Raw genomic sequence first — 13,381 nt, 5'->3', positions numbered from 1 at the left:
TCTACATACTTGAAATTTAATGCCCTCGCCAAGTTTCTTTTTAAAGACAACACAGTGTTCCTGAAATCTCAGTGAGCTGGCAGTGTAATGGGTTTCACTGTTGATTGTTTGGCGTGGCTGTTAGTCAGTGGTAGCCATGGCCACCCCTGGCTTCACCTTGGCTCCACCGGGGATCATGACCACGATTCAACATCGAAGAGCAAAACTGAATTAAGCTTTAGGAAAACAAAATTACAGCCCATTAAATTCAACGGGCACATGATGCATCGCTGAAGTCAGAGTGAAAGGGTACGACTCTCTGTACCCTCCGTTTGGACAAACACGCCTACAGCCTTCTTCCTGTAGCACAAGGGCACAAGATATGGTAATACGTGGTTTAGCATTGCATAACATGGAGCTGATTCATCTCTCACACATGCGCATACCAACACGCACACAGTTCTTCCCTGTGGCCTACTTTCATTTCAGAAGTGCACAACTTTCTTGTGTCCTATTTTAAGGCTATGATGTAAATGCTGTGTATACAGATGTGTGTCTATGTGTGTGCTAAAGTGTGTCACTGAAGTTGGCAGTCCTCAAATCATTGTTCTACACACATCTGTAGAATTAGACACACATACATTGAGTGACCTATTTTACAGTGCTCTGGCGGTCAGAGGCAGCAGAGACTGAATGGGTCATGGCAAGCAACATAACTCTGTCCTGAACGGCAGCCAACCAAGCATGTTCAACAGAGGAGTCATTTTTCTCCCTTTTTCTCTCTCTGGCTTCCTGCAGGCATGCACCAACTCTAAGCCCCATTTGTTGTGTTGCAAATAAAATATGCTACATTTTGTTGATATCACACTTTTATGTTGATTTAATTTAATACTTTGAAGGTGTAACTTTCAAGTTGCAAATTCACTGTCAGCAGCTAATCACGACCCCAAATCTGAATTCAGATCATTAGAGTAATCATAACAGGAAAAGGCACAGGATGTCAATAGCTCTAACAATGCTCAGAGAAGGAACTTGAGACTCTCCTGGCCACCATGTCTAGTCATGCTTCAAAGAGTTTAATAATTGATTAGCTGAATTCCAGAGTTTCTTCAACAATCTCTCTTCTGTGAACCGAGCTAATATCTGATTGTTTTTGTAGAAAAACAAAATCTAACCAATTGCAATCAAATCAAGACTTTTTGGGGGGCTTTTAGCTCATAATGGTGCTATTTTTCTTTTTTTTTCAATTTGACATGCTCAAATCTTTTTATAGGCATTAGAACATTCAAACTTTTGCTATTCAAAGTTTATGAGGACTTGAAGGTAGGTACATTTGTCTTCACTGCAACGCAGCAGCAAGCTTCTTTCATCCTCTTGGCTTGTGAATTTCAGCTCTTTAAGAAGATTTTTCTGATTCTGATTGTATTGGATACCAGCTTGGCATCATTTAAAAATTTGCACATCCTCTTTATGTGGAAAAGGGTTTAAAGAAAGGATTCAGATCCACACATACCAACGCGGAAGCTGAAATACACACTCTTCAGCTTCATCTTCCTTACCCGATCGCTGCCTCTCCCTGCGCTGCTGACCTACATACTGCAGCATCTGAGTTACATAACCAGCCGGGGCTGTTGATCACTGCAGGCAGAGCAGGGCCAACACCCCCTTGCTCACTCTCTTTCATAAACACGCACATATACCTCTCACTACAACTTTTAACTTCTTTCATATTTTATTTTAGCAAAGTTTCTGTCGTGGGTCATGTAGCCACTGCTACTGTGCACACATGGGGGGCAGGTAGGTGAGTCTGTGGAGTTTGTGTCAGGTAAAAATAAACTATAATTTGAAATGAGGTCAACTCAAATCAGAGCTGAGTATCTAGCTCATGAGTCACTATCAGATGTTCTGACTCGGTGGGAATGTTGCAGTGACATTTATCATGGTGGATATTTACAAATTCCTGCAGGAGATTGAATCTCGCAGACAAAAATATCCACCTGCTCAAACTATGGTTATGTAATGAAGTAAAATATATGTGTATCAATTACGTCAAAGAATGGATTAACTGTAATATAATAAATCTCTCAGAGCTTTCCACTGTGTGTGCATTTTATACATATATATATCTATAAATTTCAGCTGGAGCAAACGCAAACTTGACTCCAGTGTGTAACTGTGCATTTGTGTACTTGTGTGCTACTGACCTGCTGCCTCAGGCAGTAGCAAGAGTGCTTTTTATGAGTAGTTTGCTCAAGTTTATGCTGTAGAGGAATTTGATGTAACTCTATTCTATTCCTTCCCCCTTTCTCTTTGTCTCCCTCCACTCTGAATAACCCCACTCTTTCTCTCTCTCACTCCTCACCCTCTTCTCTTCTATCCCTCCTCGCTGACCTACTTTTACTCTCCTGGCTTGTTTTCACAAGCCTCTGCACAATACAAAGCAGTTTTTACAGCTCAAAGATGTGCTGGGGAAAAAAGGAGGGGATAAGAGAAAAAGAGCAAGCGATATTGATGACAGGGATGAGGGAGGAGAGGAAGGAAATTGGGGGTGGATGGAGCGCGAACTACAAGGCACTGCGGTTTTCTCGGGAATGTCACCTTGTTAGAGTCGGTTGGTGGTTGGTTTGGATAGCTGAAATAAAAACACATCAGTGTCAAATTGCTGAAAACAGGAGGTCACTCTGTGGTCAGCTGCCTACATCCTTATTCCATTTTTGTGAAAATCACATGGAAGCATTATGTGCTGTGGATGCAGCGAATCTGCGTCATAAATTGCACAATGTGAACTACTTAGAGGCTGAAAACATGTTGATGAGATATTTGTTGGGGTCCCTCCCATCTTTGTTGACCTTTTCAGACCAGAGTTGCTTTCCCTTGAGATTCTTTAGCAACTTGGGTGTTCCTTTCACATTGCAAAACCTCTCTATCTGAAAGGTTCTCCTTTTTGTTATGGCTCTTATGTAACCCATGTCAGTGGCATGCACTCAGCATGCCAGCCTGCTGTTCCCATTAGCTTGTGTTTCATTAACGGCAGGATTGCTCGGAGATGTCAGCATTTAGTCTGATGCAGTTTTCTCCCAAGAGACTTGTGTAACTTGTTTTGGCTTGTTGCACGTTAAAACGCTTTTTTTTTTTCTCCCTTTATTTCTGCAACTAAAACAAGAATTGAGCAATTCTGGACAACACCAGAAACAGAATTTATCGCAACCTCGACTTTGATTTTCTGATGAAACACAACTTAATGTGCAGTATGAAAATTAATTTCAGCTGAGTATCTGTAAAAAGTCTGACTTTTGGTTCAATCCATCAAGTGAGGCAAGGCTGTACTGGTGACACATACTTGCTAACCAGTACCTATTTACATATACAATAGCATCATCAATTTGACCTGTGTTCTTTGCAATATTACCTGCAATTCTCTTTTTAGGATTGTTTTTGTGGTAAATTCTTGGCAAAAGTGCCGCTAAATGCTCCATAGTGCTCAAAAGCTACTTGCAAGTTTCGTCTTTCCTGTGGCACACATGACGTAAAAACAGCAACCTCCATGTAAATGGGACCAATAAATGGGCAAAAACCTCAAACATTTAGTCCCTAAAACCAAAACCACTGAGCTAAAAAGCTTAAAATGAACTGAGGTTGCAGAACATAAGATATTTCTAGGTATAGCTTTACTAAATCTCTTCAAGACTATTGCCTAGTTTTGGTTAAATGTTACCTCCTATTAGTTGTTGCATACAAACTGTAATTGCACTGACACTGTATTCCTTGTCAGCTTTATTTCCTAACAGGTCTTTAAATGAAATTAAAGCAATAAGTCTGATTTTATTGTTATATTGTTATATTTGATCTGCTGAATAAAATACTCTCTGGGAGCAGGTGTGACTTTGAAAGGTGATATTTTTGGTTTCCATCGCAGTCATGTTTAGTTTGTACCTGTCAGTATAAATACATCACATGAATATTCAGACCGAGATCTGGGTTAGCCAACAGATGCCCTGCTGTACTGATGTGCCACAGTCAGTAAATGTTTGCCAGTCGACAGTATGAAGTGATGACGTGTTGAAGTGGTTCCACACCGAGCTGCGCTGGCAGACTGGGAAGTGACCATCTGAGTGCTGTGAATCAGCTAGTTGGATTTCTCCTTGTCTGGATAATTTCCTGTCAAATTTCATAAGAACTCCAAAAAAATCCAAAAGAGACGTGTATAAATTCAACAACATTTTATTTTTTTTTCCCCCCATTTTGAATCTTTCACAATCGAAAATGAGTGTTTTTTTCTAACCATTTGCATATCCACGTGAAGTATAGCATTACATAATCACTTCTGGCCAAGCTTTATTCATTTTTTTTTCTCTTCTGAAAAAGCTTTTCAGCAAAGGTTATACAATAACACAGAGTACAAACGGTAACTGGGGCAAAGGGTAGCATGAATAAATACACAGCACAACCAGAAAGAGTTTAGAGCAAAAATGACACAAGTGAATGACAGAAAAATACACATAACAGCGAAAAGAATAACCGAATACAACAGAAAATAATATTAATAAAACAATAATAAAATAATGACAGCAGTATACAAGAGATAGACAACTTTACATTTATACATAGTGGCCAGAGGCAGGCACCAGGAAGTGAAACAGTTAAACTTGTACATACTTTATGATCTACTGCAGCTACAGTTGCTAAAACTCAGTGCGGAGGTGAGCGGGATCGTTAAGACGCTGCCAACGTGGGGACAAGGAACAACACAATAAAGAGGCACCTTATGAAGAGAGAGAGCAGCTTTGCTGGTTGTGACTGGAGAGCCATTTCATTTACTGGACAGACGATTTTTGTCTTGAAATGAAGACGTATTGATTTCTGTTGGATGGCCGGCAAACAAGGTTCACCTTGTGCTTGCCAACAGGAAAGTGTGACTGCATAGCCTGGACTGATATGCGAGTAACTGGCCTTCGCTTGTTTTGACAACTTTGAGTGTCAAAGAGGTCAGATCCTCTAAATAAGGACCCCGATCTGAACTCAAACTTTTAAAAAAGAAGGGTACCTCACTTATTTGATTTTTTTTTTTTTTTTTTTTACAAGTTGTGGCTCATACTTTTAGTAAAAGAGAAACTTTGAGGCGTTTTTTGTTTTTTTTTTTAAACAAAAAAGGACTGTACAAGGTGTCTCGAAACAACAAACAAGCCGATCGCTTTAAAGTCTACGACTTCCACATCCCAATGCTTTAATTTTTATTGTTTTTGCCACAGTTTTCTTCTTAAAATATATATTCCATATATGCAAATTTATATGTCACAGTAATATACAATCTAAGTGCTTCAATAGTGAAGAGGACTTGTGTGCAGATCGTTCAGAGAATGGAGAGGAAGAAGAGGGACGAGAGGGAGGAAGAATGTAACTCTTTGCCAAAAGGGGAGATGTTAAAGGAAGGATGTGTGTCTTTGGTTAAAGGAATGTTCCCATAATGCCACAATAAACACTGGCCAGCCACTAAGGCAGTTTACAATAATGAATAATTGAATAATGTTTGAATTTTCCATGAGGGAAATATCCCAAACTCCAGCTCTGAAGAGTTTCATTCTGTCACATCCCTCGTTAATCTACCTGGAGGGATAGGCGGGAGGTAGGAGAGAGTACAGGAAGGGGTACAGGTGACACAGTGAAACTTGGTGGTGAAATCACATCCTAACTACATCTCACACTGATCACTGGCTTCTTTTATACCTCGCAAGGTGCCAATGTGAGTCACAGTTCTTTTTTGTCTGTCCACCGCAGACGACAGCTGCTCCTATTTGTCCTTAATCTCGCCTCTTATTGCGCCCACCCCTCCCACCGCTGGATCCCCTTTTACCTCCCTCATTTTTAGCCTCTGGCCTCTCATTCACCTGACACTTGATGTCTTCCACATACTCTGGCTCATTCTCAGCATCTTTGCTCTCCCCGTTGCCATTGCCACTGTGAGGGTTGCTGGACAGAGCTAGGTAAGGATGCTGAGGCAAAGTGGGAGAAGGGGACATCGAGGTCCTGACCAGTCCCTCCACCTGTGCTCTCGATGCCCCATTGGACAGAGCTCTGTACTTGAGGCGGAGCTTGTGGGGAAGGGCAGTGCCTTTGACCTCGGCTTGGCACTCACCGTACAAACCACCAGTTCCCTCAATCTTCTGGTGGTAGCTGCTGATATCTGAGGAGGATGAGGAGGGGGATTCATCATCTGTGGAGCCCTCCTTATCAGAGCTACGAGGGTCTCCGTCACTTGAACAAGTGTCTTTAGCAGAGGAGTTCTCCTGATAGAAACCATCAGCTTGGGGACCTCCCTCATAGGTGAGCACCGGGGGCTCTTCATCCAGTGTGTTGAGGTAGCCATTGTGCTGTATGAAGGAGGACCTCCGCTCCTCGTTGTTGTGGATCAGATCAGGGGCGAAGGGGTTCTGGTGGTTTTCAGTGTGCTGAAGACTGTGGTTGTCATGCTGCTGATTATACCTTTGCTGCAGTTCCTCTATTGACTCAGAGTGACTGTTGGTGTACTCATACTGTGGAGAGTCCAAGGTCTTCGTTCTCTCCAGCTTCTCAGCGACCTCTGTGATGGTCATCGAGCAGTCGGAGAACTTGGAAGTCAGCGTGTCCTGACAATGTTGAGGAGCTCTGCTCTGCTGGGACTGCTGCTCCTCCGACCTCTGGCTCTCCATGGGATAACAGCCACTGCTGGAGCGATACAAAATGACGCTCCTTTGAGCTGAGGTGGCCTGAGGAGCGGGGTTGGAGATCTCCATGTGGCACTGCTGCTGTTGCTGTTGATGATGATGCTGGAAGTCCATGACATTTTCAGCCAATGGGGGGCTTTGCTGGTGAGGAGAAACCAGAGCACTGTGGCTGCCATGGTAAGCCCCATTCTGCATTCCATTGGGGATCCCATTAGTGATCCCACTGGGAATCATGTTGTTTTCCAGAACAGCCATCTCCATGCTTGTGGGCTCCTTCTTTATGTTGTAGCCCATGGGTTCAGGGCTGGAAGAGCTGTCAGACATGTCAGACACGGAGCCACGGGGGGAATATTTGGGGAGCGTGGAGTGGCGCTCGCCGAGACTCGACTGTTCAGCTTCTGACGAGTCTGAATTCAGCATCACCTGGGACGCGCTGGAGTAGCCGCTGCTTGAAAGGTATGCGTTACCATTCGGGGTGCCGTTGGTGCTGCTCCCATTGCCGCCAGTGTTTCCATCAGCGGCGCTGTTGGAGATTTGCTGACTTTTCTCCATGTAGGAGGCTGTGCTGATGAGGCCAAAGCGCAACTTGAGCTGAAGGAGCTCCGTCTTGAGACGAACATTCTCCTCATTCAGTGCCATCACTCGGTTTTCCAACACCATGTCATTGAGGCGACGCTTTTCTCTTGAGCGCTTGGCTGCTTCGTTGTTCTTTCTCCGTTTTTCCCAATAGCAAGCATCTTTCTTCTCATCAGAAATGAACTCTCTCTTGCGACGGGAGGTGACGGTAGGCTTGCTACCTTTAGACTGGCGGCTAATGCGCGCCGATCCTTCGGGAGAAGGGGATGGCAGGCTCCCATTGTACGGGGAAAAACTGTCACCCTCCTCGTCATTGTTATTGCTGGTGGATGGGAGGTGTATACTGAGACTTTCCATGTTTTCTTCCCCGCAGGGTGCTAGAGTATCACTCTAGCAAAGGGCAAAGGGGGAGTAGGGAAAAATGTAAAACTATATGAGCCTTCTGCTTTGTTACTAAGACGTCTGACCTATGTCGCAGGTTCAGCGAAAACTTCTGGATGAGGTATTTGTGCTCCTCGAAACGATAGCCTCATTGATTTCTGTTACTTAAATTATAATATCGAAATGTTCAAGTGTCTAAATTAGCCAGGAAGATTAAAAAAAGGTGGAACTCCACAAAAACCTCAGACATTGAAGTAGTGTTCCGAGCAAGAAAACTAAAACAAGAAACTGTATTTTGTGCAAACGGTTTTCCAGCTGTCTTGGCAAGTAGTTCAAAGTAGTCTCTGGAGGTTCGTTTGGGGTGACTTTGAGTTTATCAGTGTCTTCCTCGATCTTCAGCAGAGCTGTGATGTCTGTCAGACCCGCTTCTTTCGGTGTCTTACATGGGATGTAGGTCGGTCTGTCTACTTTTGGGTTCTTTAAGGATCCAGCTTCAACGCCGCCGTTAGTCGACCACTAAATGGGTTACTGAAACAGTGACAGAGGAAGGGAGGGGAACAGAAGCAGAGAGGGAGTTAGATTAGCTGTAAAATTACTCCAGTTCATTGTGACATGTATTTACATGCAAGTCAGTTCAGGTTATATGTATTAACTGTAGTACAAAGCTTTACTCTGTGTGCTTTTGGTCTAAGGGTTGAGATCAATACACCGCCTATTCAGTTCAATTCAGCCAGCACAGAAAAAACTATGACATAACCCCCGAGGGTTTAGACAGTGTTTTTCTTTCTTGTCTGTGTTTGACTGACTTCAGAAAGAAAATGAAGCTGGTTGCAGAGTCTGGGTAGCCACACACACACACACACACACACTCAGGGCTGAGTCTGGGAATAAACATGTGTATGTGCTCCTGCTGCAGAGCTCTTGTGTAAGACGGAGCTCCATCACATAACTAGAGCCGAGGCAGGCTGACCTGCTGCCAGCTCTGCAGAGACTGACAGATAAAAAGCTAGAGGGGGAAGGATACAAATGTGATCTGCACACTGATTCGGCTTTACCATAGTTGTAAAATGACAACAAACTGTGCATTTATGGTTTCTACTTATAGATTTCATTTTCTAAAATATGGGGAAGAGGGCAAAAAGGGGTTTGTCTTTTGCCACAGCTTCTCTGGTAGTTCATCTCACTGACTGAATTTACTCAACACCACAAGCCGCTGAACTTCCTTGTGCGGTGTCAACATCTTATCAACAGGAAGCCTTGCCCACCCGACCTGTCTTGCAAAGTTAAAAACAATGGCAAACGCAGCGCAGGCGGATGTTGACAGTCGTGGTGTGTTATGTAATAACTAGATCTGCCCTTATTTTTCTTTGCCTCACTCACTCCATTGGATTACACAGATGATATGCATTAATTAAGAACACGTCATTACACAGGGCCCTGAAGTCCTTTACAAACATAAAAACATCCTTTTTACGACACACACGCACACACACTGAGCAAATGCAATAATCTAGGTCACTGTGCCTGTGGGCAACAATGGCTCTGGTGTCGCTTTTCATTTGCAAAAACGGAATTAAACAGCGCACAAACATGACCTTCTTCTATCATTAGGAGCGCAGGAATCCCCGCTGAATATTCTCTGCTGCTTTTTGACTTGATTACTGCAATTCTACTGATTACGTTTTTATTATGTAGATTTACAGATTTATTATCGCTGCCCGTCCTATTTGAGTCCTTCTGTTAGTAAAAATAAGACGTAGCACAGAATTTAAAAAACAAAACAGAAAGCAGATCCGGTTTTGCTTCGATATTCGCCTTGTGCTCTTTCAGTGCAGTGAAGCCTTAAATGAGACAAAAACCAAAAGAAACAGACTGTTCCTGTTATGTAAACGATGGACCGAAGTCAATGAGAGGAGAACAAAAGCTCTCACGAACAAGACAAGTTCATATCTACCTCTGCTATTGTGTTTTTTTGTTTTCCTATAACAAACCACTCATTTTGTACCAACAAGACAGTGCTGCATAACTATCTAATCTAGTGATCTCTTCTCCCGACCGGTGACTGCATTTCTTCTTCTTCACTGCGAGTCAGTCACCCTGTTACATAATCTCACTTTAAAAAAAAAAAAAAAAAAAAACCCACATTGTGACCTTGGAACAGCTTGAAAGCTGCCCTGAATAACTAACCATTTATTTAATCATGTGTTATGTTGTAACTCAGGGGCAAGGTCTATTGTAGATATGCTGCAGGCTGTTCTTATAATTGAGTTGGCTTTGTCTTGTTGGCTGCTTCTTCTCAAAAAACTTGTGTAAAGCCCCACTGGACCATAAGCGCTTTGATTACCAATAGCAACAGATGTGGAAACACGTAGGATGACCCCTCCCCACCCACCCCTTTCCAATCCTGAAAATTTTTTGTAAAGACATGCAGGAAGAGTGTGTGTGTGTGTGTGAGGTGGTGGTGCGAGGGTGGTGCGAGACAAAGGAGGGTGGGAAGGAAGCTCACATACGTCTATGCTGTCCCAGTGACCTAGAAACGACGCTAAGCGGTAAACACTCCTCCTGTCTTTGACGGTGCGCCATAAAATAGGTCAGTGGGACTGCAACGAAGGGAGGGCAGGAGAGGGAAAGAGAGTATTAGAGTGCACTCTAAAAATAGAGCAACAGAAAGGTGAGGGAGTGAGACGCAGAAGCAGAGAGAGATTTCTTTTTTTTTTTTTTTTTTCTAAAGGAGGGGGGGGGACATGAGAGGAATTTTACAGAATCTGCAGCGGGAGCAAAAAAAAGAGCCCCACTTGAATACGTCATGTGCCTAAAAATCATATTACGAAAGCCTCGGTGATTTTCACGCAACATTAATTCCTGTCCGCTCCAGAAACGTTGCGACGCCTTTTGCTGCACACAACAATAAGAATCGGCAGCAAAATTGATAGTGAGCGATACAGCGCTGACGTCAGAGCACACACCCATCTCTGCAGCCAAATTCACATATAACAGGTTCTCTCTTAGGACTGCAAGGGGAGGGGCTGCTGTTGTTGCTCGTAGTGTACGTGCTCTGAATTTCTCTTGCTACAGAGAAAAGCTTGTGTAATACATGCGTAATACACAGAAGCAGGAGCTACAGGTTAAAGTCTCTGAATGTCTTCCAATCTCTCTTACCCAAGACTAATGCTAGAAAATAAAGGGATACTCAGCGTGGTATAATCTAACTGGCTTTTTCTGCAGAAGCTAATTTCCCCCATTAAGAAGAATTATTCACTCCAGCTACTGTACGGATTGTTTCCGTGTTTTTCACTGAGACACAACTTTGAAGTAGTTCCCAGACACTTGCCGCTCCAGGAGGAATGCTTCACCTCTGACCCCTCTGAGGCAAGCGTGAGTAAAACACATGCCGTCCTCTTCCTCTCCCCCATCTTTTAAATGATCCAACACCACACACGTGGAGGGGCCCCAGCTAGGAACCATTTTGCCCTGCGGCTTTGTGTTAAACAAAACTAAGAGACGGGAATCCAGACATTCCAGGTCAGCTACGGGGACATATATACGACTACGTGCCATTTAGCAAGTACCCAAAGTAACAAGTGACTAAATGACACTTTGAACTGTGGGCTAAAGACAACAAATTATTCTTGATTCACTTATCTGTGAAAATTCTTTATTCATATGCATTTTAATAGCCTTCTGATTTGCATTAAAGTATGTGTCAAAAGTTTTTGTTACTTACATTCACCAGATAAGTGCGGTGCAGATTTGCAAAGTAAAAAAATAAAAGTTGCCAAAACCATGGAAATAGCTGAACTTAGATAAGTCTTCTGCCATCTGTGTTCCTGTATTCCTCAGAGCAACAGACAGAGCAGCCAAAGTAGTCCACCGCTTGCCCTGTTAAACCTCATGTCTCCTCACCCAGATACAAGTCTGACCTATATTCAGAAAGCTGGTCGGGACAGAGAGCAGTGGCTCTGAAACCAGACCAGCTGGCAGTAGGTGGACTAACCAAAACTGTGCCTGCTTTTGCCAGACAGGGGTTTCCACACATTGCATCACATCCTGAATGCTCACTTGTTATTCTAACTTTACAAACGGTCTCCCTAAGCCCTCACTGGAATCTTGTTTGAGACACAAAAATAAAAGAAAACAGTGTTATATCTGGTTCAGCCTTCTGCTTTTTCTGCTCGGTGCTTCCTTTGTGGTGGAGAAAAAAAAAAAAAAGACTAAGCAAGTTAAAAATAGCTCGCAGACACTGAGTAGCTGGGTTACATCACTGATAGCAGCTTTTCTGGCTAAATGCCTTCTTTAGATACAAGAATTTTGTTGTTAATGTAGATATAAATGACAGGGAAAAAGTGCAGGGTGGGAACGAGAATCAATTACAAAGCGTCTCTGTCCCAGGAGGGAGCTGCTATTTATTGCTTTTCCCTGCTGTGTGCTGGTTATGTCATAGCCTCCAACTCCCTCAAAGCAAAGCTCTGTGCTTTACTTAACGCACCTTATGAGTAAAAAAAAAAATCGCCCAGTGGCCCACTTTGAATAGAAATCAGACATTTCCCCCTTTGCATGTGAGCATTTATTTAATAAATCCCCAAAACCCAACCAAGTAATCTTTCTCAACGGAGAAAAAGCCCTAACATATGTTTACACACACACCCTATCTGCAAATCATTTGTCCAAAACTCGCTTAAAAAAATATGATTTTTTTTTCCTTTTATCATTTACTCTCACATGAGATTCCCACAGATGTCTGTGATAGACCTTCAAATTAATTCATAACCTCAAAACAGCCATGCGTTAATCCCAGCCTTTGCATTAGCTGGGCTGCCAATATCTGGGTAACTGAACTGATCCAATGACCTACATAAAAAATATCATGCCAATATGCCACGTGCAGGAGCTAATACGGTGTATTGACCGCACAGCACAGTCCGAGCCGAGCAGCAGCAGTCCCCTGCTCCCTGGAAAACACCACCATGAGAGGAAATTACATCGCTTTGACATTGACCTCGTAGTGTGCGGCGATACGGCCAACCACGTTTTTACCAAGCGGACTCGGTGTTTCGTAAAAGCATCAAAGAAACAAAAAAGGCAACAAAACGCCAACTGAAGTATCACACTTGCCCGGTGAGCTGCGTGTTTTACGTGACACAAAAAGAGCCGCATACGGCTGAAAGTCACGGAGGGACGCGGGATCTGCCGGCGCAGCCGAGAGTCGCCATGTGAACAATAACCGGCCATGAGCATCACGTCCTCGCCTCAAAACACACTCACACACACCCAGAGACGTATCTACCCGCACAGAATGATTAAAAAAAACATGCAAATAGGCAGATAGAAACAGCACACGGCAGCCAGCCGCTCAGTTATAACCTACCTTTCCACGCAGGAGAGGGACGAAAACATTCAGGCTTCCCCGACACAAAAGCTGTCTCGCTCCCGTTTCCTCCTTCCCGTGTCCCTTTAGAAGAAACCTCCCGACTGAGAAAAAAAAACTTTCTTCTCCTTTTCCTGTCGCTGCTCGGGTCAGCTGTCGTTGAGTCAGTGGGTCGGCTGGATGTCCTTTCTGTCTTTTGGCTCGGACTGCCCGTGTGTTGTGCGCTGCAGGACACTTTGCTCCAGTTTCTCCGGTTCCCTTTCTAGAAATATGTGTTAGTAGGTCAGCAGTTGCATAACAGCTCTTAGGCTGCCTAGTCACGTTTCTGTCCACTGTCTCTCCGCGCGAGACTCTCTCTCTCTCTCTCTCTCTCTCTCAC

General features: G+C 43.6%; 1 protein-coding gene across 2 annotated transcripts; it reads right to left on the bottom strand.

The window, feature by feature from the left end:
- Positions 1–4,184: 4,184 nt before the first annotated feature.
- On the bottom strand, positions 4,185–13,381 carry LOC120716798. 2 transcript variants are annotated; one of them, XM_040004422.1, is made up of 2 exons: positions 13,003–13,381; positions 4,185–8,165 (listed from the first exon to the last, which is right to left on the bottom strand). In XM_040004422.1, the coding sequence occupies exon 2, from the start codon at positions 7,611–7,613 to the stop codon at positions 5,778–5,780; it is 1,836 nt and encodes a 611-aa protein (XP_039860356.1). In that variant the 5' UTR covers positions 7,614–8,165; positions 13,003–13,381; the 3' UTR covers positions 4,185–5,777. The 2 variants fall into 2 exon arrangements, with proteins under 2 accessions (XP_039860356.1, XP_039860357.1); XM_040004423.1 differs by lacking the exon at positions 13,003–13,381 and adding an exon at positions 11,362–12,996.

This window comes from Simochromis diagramma, unplaced genomic scaffold, assembly GCF_900408965.1.
Source record: "Simochromis diagramma unplaced genomic scaffold, fSimDia1.1 OVJJ01000487.1, whole genome shotgun sequence".
NCBI classification, from domain to species: domain Eukaryota; kingdom Metazoa; phylum Chordata; class Actinopteri; order Cichliformes; family Cichlidae; genus Simochromis; species Simochromis diagramma.
Note: the sequence above shows the minus strand (reverse complement) of the source record. Positions and strands in the feature narration are given on the sequence as shown.